At 35.9% G+C, this 15780-nt stretch overlaps 1 protein-coding gene across 1 annotated transcript in view; it reads left to right on the forward strand.

Moving 5' to 3' along the window:
- Nucleotides 1–4808: 4808 nt before the first annotated feature.
- The window catches only part of LOC129260842 (kinase D-interacting substrate of 220 kDa B-like), a 50022-nt gene continuing 39050 nt past the window's right edge, over nt 4809–15780 (forward strand). Inside the window, exons 1-4 of the mRNA XM_064114508.1 lie at nt 4809–4909; nt 7958–8056; nt 8858–8956; nt 15660–15758. Of these exons, the coding sequence (XP_063970578.1) occupies nt 4829–4909; nt 7958–8056; nt 8858–8956; nt 15660–15758 (378 nt within the window). The 5' untranslated portion in view covers nt 4809–4828. The remainder of the gene's footprint in view (nt 4910–7957; nt 8057–8857; nt 8957–15659; nt 15759–15780) is intronic.

Below are 15780 nucleotides of genomic sequence, written 5' to 3' on the forward strand. Positions count from 1 at the left end.
CGATATATTACCACAGCCTTTTACCTCTCTACGCAAGTGCATTAAAGCACTAAACGTGAAACCAGTCGGGCCACTCTTTCCATTCATTTCTTTACAAGAATCAATGCTTCTATGCTGCGCCGGTTGGGTAAGGGATGTGGTTTGGGGGAGGGGGTGCTGCGCGGGCTTTGGCGCCCAAGGGGCCGGAGCTAAGAAATTGGCAGGAGTGAGAGAGAGTCTGTCGGAACTTGAGATCACCACTCTTGGTAAAGTATTCAGTGTGTTTTTCTGCCTGGACGCCAGGCTTTCTCTACAGTGTTACACTCAATCAATTGATTAACATGAGTGTGTGCATATGTGAGAGATGCTTAATATAGCTTCCAAAATGTCTTGAATTAGTAATACCATAAAAAGAAAGTCATTTGCAGTTGAATTGTTTGGTGACAGTAACATTTACATTTTCTTTTTTTTTCTTAACTTGTAAAATGACAGATAATTCTAAGTTCTGTAGACTAATTGTGCAAAAAAGCAAATCAGTGAATTTAAGAAGCTGAAAGTTGTATACTTATTAATACTCTGACTTTCTTAATTAATTTTGATATTGTGATATCCCTGTAAACATTCAAGAATGTACTTCAGTATTGCTGTCAAACCAAGTTCTTTGATTTAGAGTGGTAGAGCTGTTTGTTTTTTAGTAGTAATTATTTTCTAATATTAATGCTTTCCTTAAATGGTCATTTATTACATTGTTTTGCATGTGCTTTACTGCTCTAACTGAATAATACATGTCATAAACTAATTATTTTGTTCCTTTGTCTCATTTTAATATGATATCAAGTGCTCAACAATGTATGTTATCCAAATAGATATATATTTTTTAAAAGTTGCTTTATTATTCATCCAAGGAGGAGAATCACTTAGGAGCAGTATAATATCGAGATGACTTGTAGCATATAAATCAAAGCAGTATATTATGATATGCTGTTTCTACTCCATCTGTGTGTGTGATGGACCGAGGCACGACAGCTTACATCTTGTCATATCACATCAATATCTCACTGAAAAATGTGTGGGCTGATAGCCGATCGAAAGCAGATCACCTATATCCCAGATCCATCACTTTATCCCATCTCTCTGAAGTCACTTGTGCACTCTTTATCTTTCTCTCTCTCTCTTTCTTCCTCTCACTTTTTCTCTCTTTTTCACCCACTCTGCCTCCTCCTCTCTCTCTCTCTTAAGCTGTCTCATCCCATCTTTTTGCTTACTGTCTTCATCTCGTTCCATTCTCACCCCATTTTAGGCTTCCTTTTTTCTGTCTCGTCCAATCTCATTTCTTTATGTGTATTCTTCAACTTTCTCTCTTTCTACTATCTACAATTTATCTCATGAATTTATTGAATCGGTCCCTATTCTTATACTTTCCTATATCAAATTTGTAACTTGTTTGTATTTTTTTCCTCTTTATACCTTTTCCCCATATAGTGCTCTCAAGCATTATTTTCATTTTACCCTCTCACTCTCTCTTTCACTCTTATTCTATCTCTTTCCTTCTGTTTATTTCTCAATTCCTTTCCTTTCTCCATCTTTTCTTTTTCTCTATCTCCTCTATGCCTTCTCATCCTGTCTTCATGTAAGTCTCTTCTCTGTCATTCCTTCTTGGTGTCTCAATCTTTGGTGTCTATGTCAATGAAAATCTCAATCTAGAGTCCACAGAGTGATGCTATTCCTTCATCAAAAGCTATGTAGCATGCATATATCAGTGTGTGTATAATTTGAATGGTACCATGGATAGCAATGACGAAAGGATGAGTTGTGTTTCCCTCTCTGTTTCTCTCTCTCTCTCTATCTCTCTCCCACGATGCACTTGCGCTGTCAGCGAATGAGTGAATTCCAGTTATGATTAGATGCTAGTGGCTGCTTTAGCCTGGTACTTTACTCATACCGCAGATGGCCGCTACTCAAGGCAGGATGCACGGGCCATTTTAGCCCCGGGCAATAAGTACTATTTTTATTCTATCTCAAAGCATCTATGTCTCCCTCTTCTTCGCTCTCTCACATTTTCATTTTCTTTTGTTTCCTTTTAATTGCTTCATAATTTTTTTATTGCACTACATCTTTCGCTCATGTTGTGCATATTCTTTACAATTGGAATATTTTAGAGATTCTTTACAAAGTGGGTTTGACCCGTTGGATGATAGTAACAATCAGGAGGAGATAAAAGATACCAGTCATTTGAGTTGCCATGGATACCATACTGCATTATCTTTAAGAGAGAGGTATCCTCAGAACCAACTTCACAGATGACCTGGGAATCATCCTTGTATGTGAATCAAAATCATCTGCTTCTGAATATTGTGACTTGAACTTTTTCAGTTTCAAAATGTTTTGGAGAATCTCATTGTGTTTCGTGATTAGTTCGATATAAACATGGCTGACCATGATGTCTCCAGTGTGGGAGTGTTTCTGTCACCATGTTTGATTGCTGGTTATCTTTAGAAGATATTAACCTGTTGGAACCAATGCTGGAATGGGCCATTGTTCAATGCCTACAGGAATTACAAAGTTCAGTAATGAACAGGTTAATGTTGTCATGAAGAAGCAAGTATAATAATTTTTGTTCCTTAGAAAAACTGTTTTAGAGTAAAGGATGAAGTGTGGATTATATGGTTACCAGGAAGTGAACAAAGTGTTATTATATGTCGTAGAATCAAAATCAATATGCGAGAACTTGTTATCAATAATTCGCATTACATATAAAAAAAACCTTGACGTTTGTCTATCTAACATGGAATAATCTCCAGATTCAAAAGGCAGTGCGTCGCACGGGGATAGGGCAGCTGCAAAAGACACCATCCGTCTCCCAAAATAACCATGTTTTATAGATTGTGCCAGGTTTGTCAGGCCACCGATTCATTCAATCTTCATGGATTTATGCATCTCAATGCACAGTGTCTATGGCCCTAATTTGCATAGATGCATGGAGGTATAGATGACTAGTGAGGTTGTTAATGTGCTTTCCTGCGGGCCAGAGTATAACGTCGTCCATCCGCATCCTCTCAAGAGTACAGGATATTGTTTCATTAGACGTGCTGGAGCTCTTTAGTTGGGATCTTGTATTTGTAATAGTGGATGGATATTGGCGTAGCTAAGATAGCATTGAGTGTATAGACGATGGAGCATCACGCTAATGTCAAGAAATATGAGCGGTTTTGGTTATCAATTGCTCCACGGTGGGATATTCATCTGGCTTAGATTTATTACAGAGTGAGTTTTTCATTTAAAGCATCGAGAAGATTTCATTATGTGTTTTGTGAGGTGATATTACTTTCAGATCGAAATTGAAATAAATTCCTTTTGGGGGTCCTATAAGGACTTCTGCATAGTATTATTGATATTGTATGGTGTTTATTTTGCATATGTGTCTTCCTATGGAGAAGTATATCCTGTTACATGTATGTAGAGATACAAAGATATTTGTGGCATATACTTGTTGGTGATATCTTTTATCATTTTTTGTTAACATGAAAATTGTAGGATTAAGAGAGGAAGCTTATTTGTTGAATGTATGGTTCATATAGTGAAGACAGTGCTGTAGAATTTGGCTACCAATGATTGAATCATAAATTTATCATTTATCCTACTATTGAACATTTTAGTTTGTACATCTTTGTAATCTTAGCCACTGCTTTAAAGATACAAGTATTTTACACTTTTAGTTACAACCCTGTCCTCTGGATAAATGTAGAGTGAATTGTTTATGATTGGTTTGGTATACATCTAATTTAATCTGTAATAAAGTAATTCACCTCTGGTTTTGAAATCCAAGCTTGACATCCATTGCATCACTACGATGACACATGAGTCAAGGTCATTCTATCAGCATACACTGAGTACATTGCGCCTCTCTCGGTTTGCTCTTTCCATAACAAGCAATGTCGTCCTCAGAAAATTGTTTCTTTTCATTTTCATGCTGTGTCCTCTTCCTTGATCAATCAATTCCGTAGTGTCCTCTGTTTATTACCTTATGCATTGCGAAGAATTCTCTCCACAAAACAAACTTCTCCTCTTACATAGTTCCACTGTGGCTGAACTCACATTCAGACAGTAAAATTCATGGTGCAGCTACATGTATATAACAAGGTGCAATGCACATTGGTAGTTAATTGGCTTTCCTTGTCAGAAATTCAAATTCAAATTGACATTTTCAACCAATACCACCACAGTTTTATAAACAGACAAAAATACAGATTTGATAGTAGAGTGCTGCACACTATGGCCTTGTCAGAGTTCAGTATTGCTATGGTTATAATCACAAAATTACTCCTTCAAACTTATTTAAATGTCTATTGAATATATTTGATGTAGAAGATGAAGCCCAAATATTTGATAAACAAGGGTTATGGTAACCATGATTCTTCTGGGACCAATCATAAAGCTGTATGTACGTTATTCATGATTTTATGGACTGGTGACCCTCTTTTGCGTCCAATGAGATATTACATATTTTCCCTGTTTTACCATCATGTGAGTGCATGTGCAATAAACCTATAAATCTAACTTTGAAAAAAAAAATCCCATCCAGGTGGTTGCGAAAAATGAGAAGCTTGTAATCTACATTTACCTGCAAAGAGGGTCACTAGTTGTGGGTAATGTCATTCAGAGTCATGCGTAATTTACAACAGATTTATGAAACACAAAATTTTGTTAATTAGAACATTTTTGTGTCATCTGTGCTTCACCGTGCTTCTTCACGCAAGTGTGGTGTAGAAAAATTCTTTTGTGAACTGGTCCTAATTATATCTTTGTATCACTGTTTGTTCTCATTATATAGGGTGGCCAGACAGCCCTCATGTGCGCAGCCCAAGTGGGAAATCTAGAATTGGTGCAAGAACTCTTACTCAAGGGTGCTGACGTCAAGGCCATGGATGAGGTATGGATCATTTTATTCTTTGAACCATCTCACAACTCTCCCCCCCCTCTATCTTTCTCTATCTATACCTGTCTCTCTTTCTCCCCTTCTATCTCATACTTTGTATCTAAATCTAATTCTGTTTTTTATTTCCTTTTTGCATTGATATATTTCTAAACAGTCTCATAGAGTTGTTATAAACAGTTTTCAGAACATTCATTTTCTCCAGAGCTAATGTACATGCTCATGTATGCAAAATGTAGTTGATAGAAACCATACCTATTCCTTATTGTGAGACAAAATCTGAAATATTCATCACTCCTGGGAAGAAAAAAAGAATTGATTTATGGAGGCAAAATCTGTTTTCTTCCAAACATGTTGTACAGCTAAAATGTTGATTGGGAAATACTTGTGGACCAAATTTGAATATCTAGTTTTCATCCAAACATGCATATTGTAATTCCTAGTGATATAGGGGAAATATATAGTTTTTACCCTCGTGTACATTTTTAATTTTGATTAGAGAACTTAAGGAGGAAAATGTTGTTTTCACTCTTAAAAAGTTGGAAAACGGTTGATGTATATCTATATGTAGTTTTCATCCAAACAGGAATTTTTACATGGTGATATTTGATGTTCGTAAAGAAATATGTACCGGTAGTTTGTATGACAGGAAGGGATGTACATTTTTCATTAAAATATATGCAATACCCCATTTGAAATTGGGACAGGTATTTCAGATATTATGTTGATGGAGGAATGTAGTTTTCATCCAGATATGCAGTCATGTCACTGTACAGTTGATGGACAGGATGTTCTGTCTGCAGTGGAGAAGAAGTTGACCACAAAATAGACTGTTACAATCTACCCTAGATCTCCTGTCTGATTCGCTATGTGTATCTGTGTTTAGATTTCTTCTACCGAATCTTATTACTCTCTCAAAATAGAACTAGTATGTGCAATGATACATAAACTCATACCACATTGAGCGTGACATCGATTCCTGCGGTTTTAACAGGGTAATATAGACGGTGGAATTATGGAGATGAGATTGTAGAGGTTCAAACTTGTTCATGTTTTTTTTTTAATGTAACTTTATAACTAAATTTTTTTAGGGGTTTTACTAACCCAATTACACACATACTTTATTCAAATATGGTTTGCTTCTGAAAATGTGAAAAGCTAGCCTGACAAGTAGCAACATGACTTGTAGAGAGGATTTACTGAAGTTGATTCTTTCATAAAATTTTTGTGGATTTTCATGTGAAAGGGAAAAAGAAAAAAGAAAACATCCATGAATTGAAATATCACACGAAATAATCTATTTTTTCTGTCAAATACTTCAGACTTGGTATTTGCATCAATATTTTTAAGGATGAATCAGGTATGTGGGACCTTAATTATGATGAAGAGTTTCATGTGGAAGCAATTTACGCTTTATGAGTTTGAATGATTCATTCTCCATTTATATTCATAAACATTGTACTGACATGTACATATGTTATATAAATCGCTATCTCAAAGTCATTCATCTTTACATAAAATTGTCAGAAATAGAAGGGTTTGTACACAAATTCAAATGTGGCCAGGTTGACCATTACGTGTATGTAATCATGTATATATCTTGCATTCTCTTTACATACAAATCTGATGTCCAGCTTATGGGACATACTATGTGTGTCATATTGTACTTTGTCTGAAGATAAGAGAAATAAGTTGAGCCTTCATAGTCACCTTATATGTTGTTTATGTTATATAAGTTTTCATCATGAGGAATGCATTCATTTAATATTCATTTATCCATAAATTATAATGAATTCTATTGAGATTTGTTAATCTAAATAACAGTCAAGCTCTCACAATGTTTAGATCCACATTTTAATAAGAATTTTCATTCTACTGTGTCAATGCATTCAAGTATACTTCTCCAAAATAAATTATTACAGAATTTATCCCTTTCTGCCGTCCAAACTAACCTGTATGTGAATACAGACTGTCCAATTTTAAACCCTGATAATGAATGAAAGCCATGGTCTGTTTGATCACCTTGCTCCAGGCCTGCATAAAAATTCAGCAGACTTCTCGTCTAACATGAGGTCCCGCGAAAGAGAACCCCGATCCTCGATCCTAGTTAAACATTCCACTTACTTAGGGGTGGGAGGGACATACACCATCCTAGGTATATGGGACTGAAAGTGATAGATGTGAGATGGAGCTGGAGGGAGGGTAAGATGAGAGAATGGGTAGGAAGTGGCAACAATGTCTGATAACACATTGACTCACTGAATTCTATACAGCAACCACTGGCTTCCAGTAGAAAACTAATTAAAAACTTACATCTCTTTACTTACTTCTCTTTATTTTTCTTTTTTTTTATTATTTCTGGAACCTATAAAATCAATTAAACTCTCCACCGTATATTCTTTTTATTCATTTTTTAGATTCTTCTGTTGGCTAAATTTTATTTGTGCTCTAAATGTATTTATAAGATACATGAACATGCTAAAGGTATTATATTTTGATTTACAATATGGAATATTTATATAATATAAAATAATAAAAAAAATTGTATGATATAAAATTTAATATATTTATGAATATGATAAATATGTCTTCTTGGGTAAATTCGCTTACATGCAAGGCAACAAATGTGGCCTTAGAGTGTAGAGGAAATCTATGTGAAGTTTTTTTTTGGATCATATTTCAGTGAAAATGGTATTCAGCAATGAAACAAATCCTGATTATCACAGGAATGTCCTTTTTTTAGTTATGCATTTATTGTTGAAGGATTTCAATGCACTTTAATATTTCACTTTATCAAGTATTGTAGTAGGTTCATAGGGATATTTGCCCCCAAAAAAGCACTACCCCAGCTTATGATCAAAATAAAAGCCTATTAAATATGTTGTGATTTTCCTTCTTTCCTTCATGTTTCTCATTGGGTTAGTTGCCACAAAAAATCACTCCAGCTCATGATATTACGTTCTCGTTGATCTTTCCCATCTTCTCACAAGTCTCTAGGACATTATCTCTCATATATTATTTATGATCATTATTATTATTCTACAGGACAAGTGGACACCACTAATCTTTGCAGCTAGGGAGGGACACCTGGACATAGCCAAGGCTCTCCTAGACAAAGGGGCTGAAGTAGACCATGCAGATGTGGTAAGAGAAAGATCTCACATTGGGACAAATGAAAAGAGAAAAGATTATTTGTATTAACAAAAATTATGAAGGAGTGTTTTAGTTTGAATCAAGTGTATCTAAAAATTGCAGTTGAATTTCCTGTTGCATGGGATATACATGTATTGAACAGATTATGCCAAGAGGATAAGGGCTACTGTGTATTAGTCATTGAGATTAGATGTTGGGGCATTATGGTTTAGTGGTTATGACTATAGTCTTTCAATCTGTGGGATGTGGATTCGATTCCAAGCCATGGCATGTTTTCCTTCCGCAAGATATTTACCCACATTGTGCTGCACTCAACCCTGGTGAGGTGAATGGATACTGGCAGGAATTTATTCCTTGAAATGCAGCTAGCATAACAGCTGCACTGCTAAAGCCAGGGTAATTATGCTGCATTACTGTAGATCGCTTAGAGACTTCTGATAATGTAAGTGTTAAGCGCTATATAAGCAAGTATATAATATTAAATAATGTGCACATCGGCACTAGAACACAACTTTAAGTACTACTTTGGCTCATTTTTCGTCCAAACTTTTCTGGTACACCTACTATTTACAATATTCATCATCAGTGATATTCTTTAAAAAAGAAGGCCCTTCCCCTATAAAAGTAAATTCACCATTTCAATTTTGTATAAGTACGTAAGTCACAAAATCTGATAAACTTTTCTGCATAAAAAAAATTTGTGTTAATTATGGCAATTTTCGTCAGCTTTTTTTTTTAATAAGCTGATTTTTATCCTCACCTCTCTTTGTTTTTCTTTTTTTTACTGCTCAGAATGGATGGACACCTTTGATGTGGGCCAGTTATAAAGGCCATACAGACGTTGTTGTGGAACTCTTAGAAAGGAAAGCTAACCCCAATGTTCAAGCCCATGTAAGTTCATCAATTTACATCATTATTATTTCTTTGCTTTGATCTATTTGATTTCACTTTACTTACTGAGAAAAATGTAATGATTGCCCATTATAATGCCAGTTATAATTGCCCCTGGCGATCAAAATTGTTAAATTTTTACTTTTAAGTATAGCTCGTTCGTAGAATAAATTGTGTTCCATCACCAAACATAAATTTCAGCTTAGTTCATACATGGCATGACAAAACTCAATAACACTCTTTTAATATTTTAAGAGTTCAGGCAGGTTGAGATTAATTGTCCCTCTAATGTTTATAATGATAATTAAAAAAGGCATTGTACGCAACCTTCCTTTGAAAAAAAATATTTAAAAAAGGGGTGTGGACAAATTTGTGATGGTAATTGTGAAGATAGGAATTGGTCAGTGTAACTCTGGACATATTGAATAAGTTTTTTGGTCCACATATTTTGGTAGCCAGGCAGGAAAAAAATATTTGCTTTGTCTACATAAGTATGTTTTATTTGTGTTCTATTAATTTTGTACACAAGTACAAAACACGTTGAGCTATGTTATGCCATGTACGAGCACGGTAATTTTAGACAGACTGGAAAAAAAGAAAAAGAAAAACAGAAAGCACACATCAGGATTATTTTGGAATTTTTTTTGCATGCATTGATGTAGTTAGTTGTTTACATCAGGTTAACATCCCATTGCACATTTACAGTAGTATGCCATCAGGTAAAACTGCCATTTACATAAATGCCGTGAGCTAAACCTTAATCTCATTGATTTTGAAAGCCACTTCCAGATATTCATTCCTGTAAATCAGTGTCCAGGTTGGGAGACATTTTCAGGTATATCTTGAGCCAACAACATTTAGTTACCTGGAGCCTTTGAAAGTATTGGTCTGAATTCAACAAAAGCATTCGTGCGAGTGTCTCCATATTTTCGCTTCAAGCGGTTTGATATTTATAGCCGACACGCATTGGATGGTCTTACTTGAGCGTTCATAACCTGATGGGGATAACAATGAAGCATATGTGTGGTATTAACAAGGTTGATTGGCTTGTACCATTCGTCTTGGTTTGTGGTTAGGACAATCTGGTTGCTCTATGCTTGTTTCAAAGGTGTACATCAGAAGGTCATCCATGTGTTCTTTACCTTGGATGAACTGTGTAGGAAAGGAAGAAGTGAGGAAACAACAATGTGAAAAAAAGTTTTTAGCTTTGATAGACAGCTAATAGACTGTCCTGGCCTTTGTGCTTTCAGTTTAGTCTAGTGTAATTCCTAGGATATATCTGGACCTGGCGAGAGTGCTTTGACAAAAATGTTTGTATAAATGAATAATAAAGAGTAGCGTTACATTTATCCCATCAGCTTCATCTATGGACTTTCTCTTGTTAGCAGCTCTCAAATTATTCAATTGAAATTCATTCACCGTGTCTTAGATTTTCATAATACATTGTGGAGCTAAGGGAGATCCTTCATTCTTTAATTGATTCTGTCAAAGCATTGCATGATATTAATTGAACAATATGTCAACCTAATTATATGTCTGTTGTTCAAATTGTGCTGATTAATTTTTAACTACCAATAGATTACTGGAGACATATTTCTTATTCTTAAAATGTTAAGATAGGGAGTGATGTAGAAATTCCCTCATTTTCTACAAAGAGCCAACGACACCTAACCGGTCGAACGAGCTGTAAATTGAAAGCGACTTGAATTTGTAATGAGTGTGCATCTAACATTACTGATGAGAAATGACATGAAAAATAATCAACCCCTCAATAATTCACGGGCAGCCATCGTAGAATGTTAGCAAGCTCTTCGTTCGCCCTCCAGCTCCTATCCTCGTTGTTCCGCAGCTGGGGGAAAGAAGCAAGGATGATGATGAATGAGGTTGTAAAAATCTGAATTATTATCAGGAGCTTTGGTGGCATGGGACTTCAACAGGGTGTGTTCAACATGCTATATGTCATGGAAGATGGTAGCATGAATACCAATGCCAGTTTGTCATGCGATGAGACATTACTAGTCATGTCAGGTTTCTAGGCACGTCTAGGTTATTCTGGGCTGAGATTGAAGGATGGAGATAGGAAGGTATGGGAAGAGGTCAGAGGAAAGGAGGAATTTGGTATGGGATATCTTCTAATGATTTAGAACAAATTGATATATATTGTTATGATTTAGGAATATTGTCAAGCTAACCGTATTAAAGAGCATTTCAGCCATTATGGTTGTAGACTGCCCCACAGAGATGCTTGAAAATGAATACCAATGCAAGTGTACTCGAGTATTAGAGGTCATTGACCTTTTGATCTATGGGATATACCTTGGGTATTTTTATATAGAGCGCTGAAAGAATACTGTCTAGACTACTATCATTAGACAATGCTAGACATAGATATAGATTCCAAAAAAAAAACCCATTGTGTTTTGAATAAAAATGAACTTTAATTTAATAGTGTACGATATTTGATAAGCTACTTGAAAAAGGATGCTTATGGTATCCTTGAATGCTATATAAATTAATTTGACAATTATAATTCAACAGTACAATGACTCTTTTAGTTCCTTTTTTTTTATGAAATAGAAAACAGAATAAGATCTATTCCTCAAACTTTTTTAAAAATCTGTTTCAAGGTGAGAGTCACTGTTTCCTTTCTTGAGTGACGTAGATTGATTCATGGATCTGCATGCATGCAGTCAGCCTAATGGGCTTTAAGCAACAAAATGGGTCTTAAGTATAACATGCACACATCATTGTTCTTGCCAAATAATCACACAAACGTAAAAGACACAGAAAAAATAAAAAGTAACTATATACTCTCGCACCCTATTCAGAAAAACATGTGATTCACCAAAAAACCGAGTCCCACTTTATAAGGATATTGGAGTGTCTTGTAAGGACTATTCAATTCACATATCACAAACATAGTAAATATTTTTTTTTTTTTAAACAGTGATTGTTCATTTGTTGTAAGGAGACATACTGTAAGCAATTCATATTCTGGTTTAAAACGGTAAACAGAATTGTTCACTCCACAGCACTTGACAAAGCCATGAGCATTCACTTGGATTGCATTAATCAGAAATTTGAGCCATTAATCATGAATAAATCATATGAGAATTACTGTAGCAAGTTTTGATTTAATAATAAACTAGGGATATGTATTGTATCCTCATTATTAATTAAAATGTCAATTTTTCTTTTACAAGTAAGTTAACTGACTCTTGCATTTAAATGCCATCCCTTAGCTCCCTTTACTCTAGACTTGAGTGCCCACATTTGTTTAAATTCTACTGCTTTATCATATTCCAATCTTTCATCTTTCCACTTTCCTGCTTCCATATCCTTTTTCATCAGTTTCCCTTTTCCAGAAATGTTCCAAGTTCCTATGAATTTTAATTTTTCAATAAATTGTTCTGTTCCTTCAGCTCAAAATTGCTTTTTGGCTTAGTAGATGTTAATGAAAACCTGGAGTAGATAAGTAGAAAGAAATATTTTAAAGTTTGGTGAAGGGGAGTGATTGATAGATGTAGGAAGCATTTATTGGTTTCCTTTTATACCTCTTGACAAGGATATTCACTGCTTATTACCGACCCATCATTATATTCAGCTATGACATTTTGTGAACAAGAATTGAGGCTGGATTATGATGCGCCACATATCTAACTGGGTCACGCACAACAGTGAATGAAAATTGGAGGACTTTCACATTGCCATATGAAGCCTCTCACTAGGTGTGAAACACAACCCCTTTTTTCAGATGTGGTAAGAAATTTCTAACAGGGGCACTGATAACACAGGTTATGATGTAAAGGCTGGTTCACACTGCTTGATATTCATCACCCCAGGATGCTGTCTATGTGTGGTGCACAACCCCTTGCAAAGGATGTACCACAAGTCATAACTAATAGTTACACATATCTATGAATTTAAATTGAAAATTGTTTCACATTGCCAGCATACACCTTTTTTTGGGTGTTCACAAAGTTTTTTTACTCAATACTAATGCTTATGGACTCTTCTCTGTGCATTGTTAATTGCCCTGCTCTATTCACAAGCAGTCAACAGAAAATGGAAAAGAAAGGAGATTTTCTACCTTGCATTACATCACAGCTTTAAAATCACTACAGTGGTAGAAGATTGAACATTGTTATTGCCATCATTTTATTTGGTTACAAGCTATGAGTATGAATATCCCCAGCCCAATCCTCTCTCCCCCAAGCCAGTACTGGAATAATCATCTAATCCTAATCCTTGACAATCTCTCTGGAATCTCATCACAATACTCATTAACCCATCATCTAACCCAATCTTCCAATTCCATATTTTGCCCCTGGTATAATAGTAGTCGTGATCTCTCTCCTACAAGGTCTTCTCTGACTCTGAGTAAGGTAATCAAATAATTGACATTTCAGGCTTACATGACTCTACATAACCAGGGTGAGAGGGGGATTCAACGTCAAACAGAACAGAATAGAACCCGTTTGCTCCTAACGCGTTATTGAAAACCACCCGAGAGATGAGGTCTTAGCTTCCAGCCACGCTCATTGCGCTAAGTGAAAGATTGCAACCGACTACGCATTTGCAAATTAGTTCCTAGAAAGGACCCGAGCGTTATCTTGCCATGTAAATGAGAGGAAATTACCAAGCTGTAGTACTGTCCTTCTTCCTTCTAACTTCCCCCTCCTCATTTGTTCTCTCTTTCTCTCTCTCTCTCTCTTTGTCTTCCTTTCCATTCTTCATCCATACTTATGAAAAATGTTTTTATAATATTCACATAGCTTAACTTTGCTTTTCCTATCTTGATTCTGTTTCTGCCATAATTTGGTGTTTTTTCTCTTCCTCCCTTCTAATTTTTCTTCCTATCCATCTGTTGACAAGCATCCACACTTTATCTATCTGTCTAGATCTTTATATCTATCTATCCATCCATCCATCCATCCATCCATCCACCCACCCATCCATCCATCATCAATTTAAATTTGTTTGTCTATATGACTATTTATCCCATTCTCCCTTTCTTTTTCACTTTTTCATCTCCACCTAAGTAGTAATATCTGTCTTTCTATCAATCAATCCATTTCTCAATCTGCCCCCCCCCCCCCTCATGCCTATCCCTTCACCTCTATCCACTCCAGGCCATGCATGGTCTCTACTAGTTGCTCATTGACTAATCTCCTTGATCTGTCTCTGATTAAACAGCTCTGATTTGACAAACCATGCAGGAAGTAATTGATGTTAATGAAGTCATTGGACCATTTGATTCATCCTCTATATTTATCTGTCGGAGTGTAATGAGGCCTTGATTCCACAGCTCAGTTTGTACACTGTTATCCATAGGTGGCAGCATGCATGTTAATTCAACCATTTAATGACAGATATTATCTGATGCAATATTAATCATGTGATGAATGTTTATATTGCTCCCTGTTATGGACCATATCTCAGATATGGTCCAAAGAACATTTAGGTGATTTGATTGCCTGCTATCTTCACATCTCCCTTAGATTTCATTGATGTGTGAATCTGGTCTTGGAAATGATTTCTAGATTGATTTCTATCATGGTTTTGGGGCATGATTGTATTTAAAAAAAAACAAATACACATATTTAGGAGTGAAAATGATTTTGACTAGTCCTCGATCTACTAGTCGTGACCAGTTTTGCTTTAACCCAATGAATGCTGAATTCTGTCCATTCCCATTTGATTTATGCTGAGACTATTTTGTTCCAGTAGGCAATGGGTTAACTAGTCCCAACTGTCATGATTTCCTATGTACAAGTGCATTTAAAATCCCTTCCTGAGAGGGTCACATAGGAGACAGATGTCATAGCCATCACAAGGAATCTCAATAGACAATCAACATATGGCTTTGTTATTTATATTACCGTATCCTTTCTCATGCTGATGGCTAGCAGCGGGTGGTAAAGTGGTCCGTGCCATCGTCACATGAAAACGATAACATTCAGGTTACAGACAACATGGATATCATTGCCTCGGTCAAACTGCGCTCACATGTGCTGTAATGGCTTTCATAAGGTGTAGACTTATTGATGATGAAAGCCGAATTGATGATCACGGATGTGAAAATGGGAGGTGTCCGTCATCGATCCGACCCACTTTCGTGTTTCACCTGCATGTGATAATAGGATACACTCTTATTGCATTTCAGCATTTGTTTTTGGCTATTATGTTAGAAGAATAAGTAGGGCAAATGTGTTTATGATGGAATTGATGAATCCCCTAGTTGTTCATTATCGTTTGAATATCTGTGTCATGTCAATAATCGATTGGTTCATATTGAGATGGTTTGGATATGCACGCACAAGCAAGTCAATGCAGAAAATGGGTTTGCCATCCCAAATAGCATTTCCATGGCATTCAGCATTTCTTATTTGTTTACAAGCGAATTTAGTGGTGGTTATTTCATATTTCATTTTTAAATCATTGTAGCAAGATGGTTTCGATCATGTAGTATGCAACCAACCTTGTTGTAAGCATGCTATTACAGTTCAAATAAATTTCAATTTGTTGATACTTAAAAAGAGTATAGAATAGGGCTGAAAGTAATTCAAGACTACCAAGATCATGGCCCTGGATGCTCTTTTCAATTTTTCCAATTTTGCTGTAACATAGAAATGTGCCCTATAGATAGAAAACTGGCCCTACCCTAAGGTTTTTTTCTTCTGTTTGTTCTCCTACCATATAGCATGGGGTTACTCCCATTATCTGGGCAGCAGGGCGTGGTCACAGCGGAGTGGTAGCTGCTCTTCTTTCATCAGGGGCAAAGGTCAATTCTGCAGACAAGGTGAGTGCCTTCAACCCCTTCA

The sequence above is a fragment of the Lytechinus pictus genome, unplaced genomic scaffold (assembly GCF_037042905.1).
Source record: "Lytechinus pictus isolate F3 Inbred unplaced genomic scaffold, Lp3.0 scaffold_19, whole genome shotgun sequence".
Classification (NCBI taxonomy): Eukaryota; Metazoa; Echinodermata; class Echinoidea; order Temnopleuroida; family Toxopneustidae; genus Lytechinus; species Lytechinus pictus.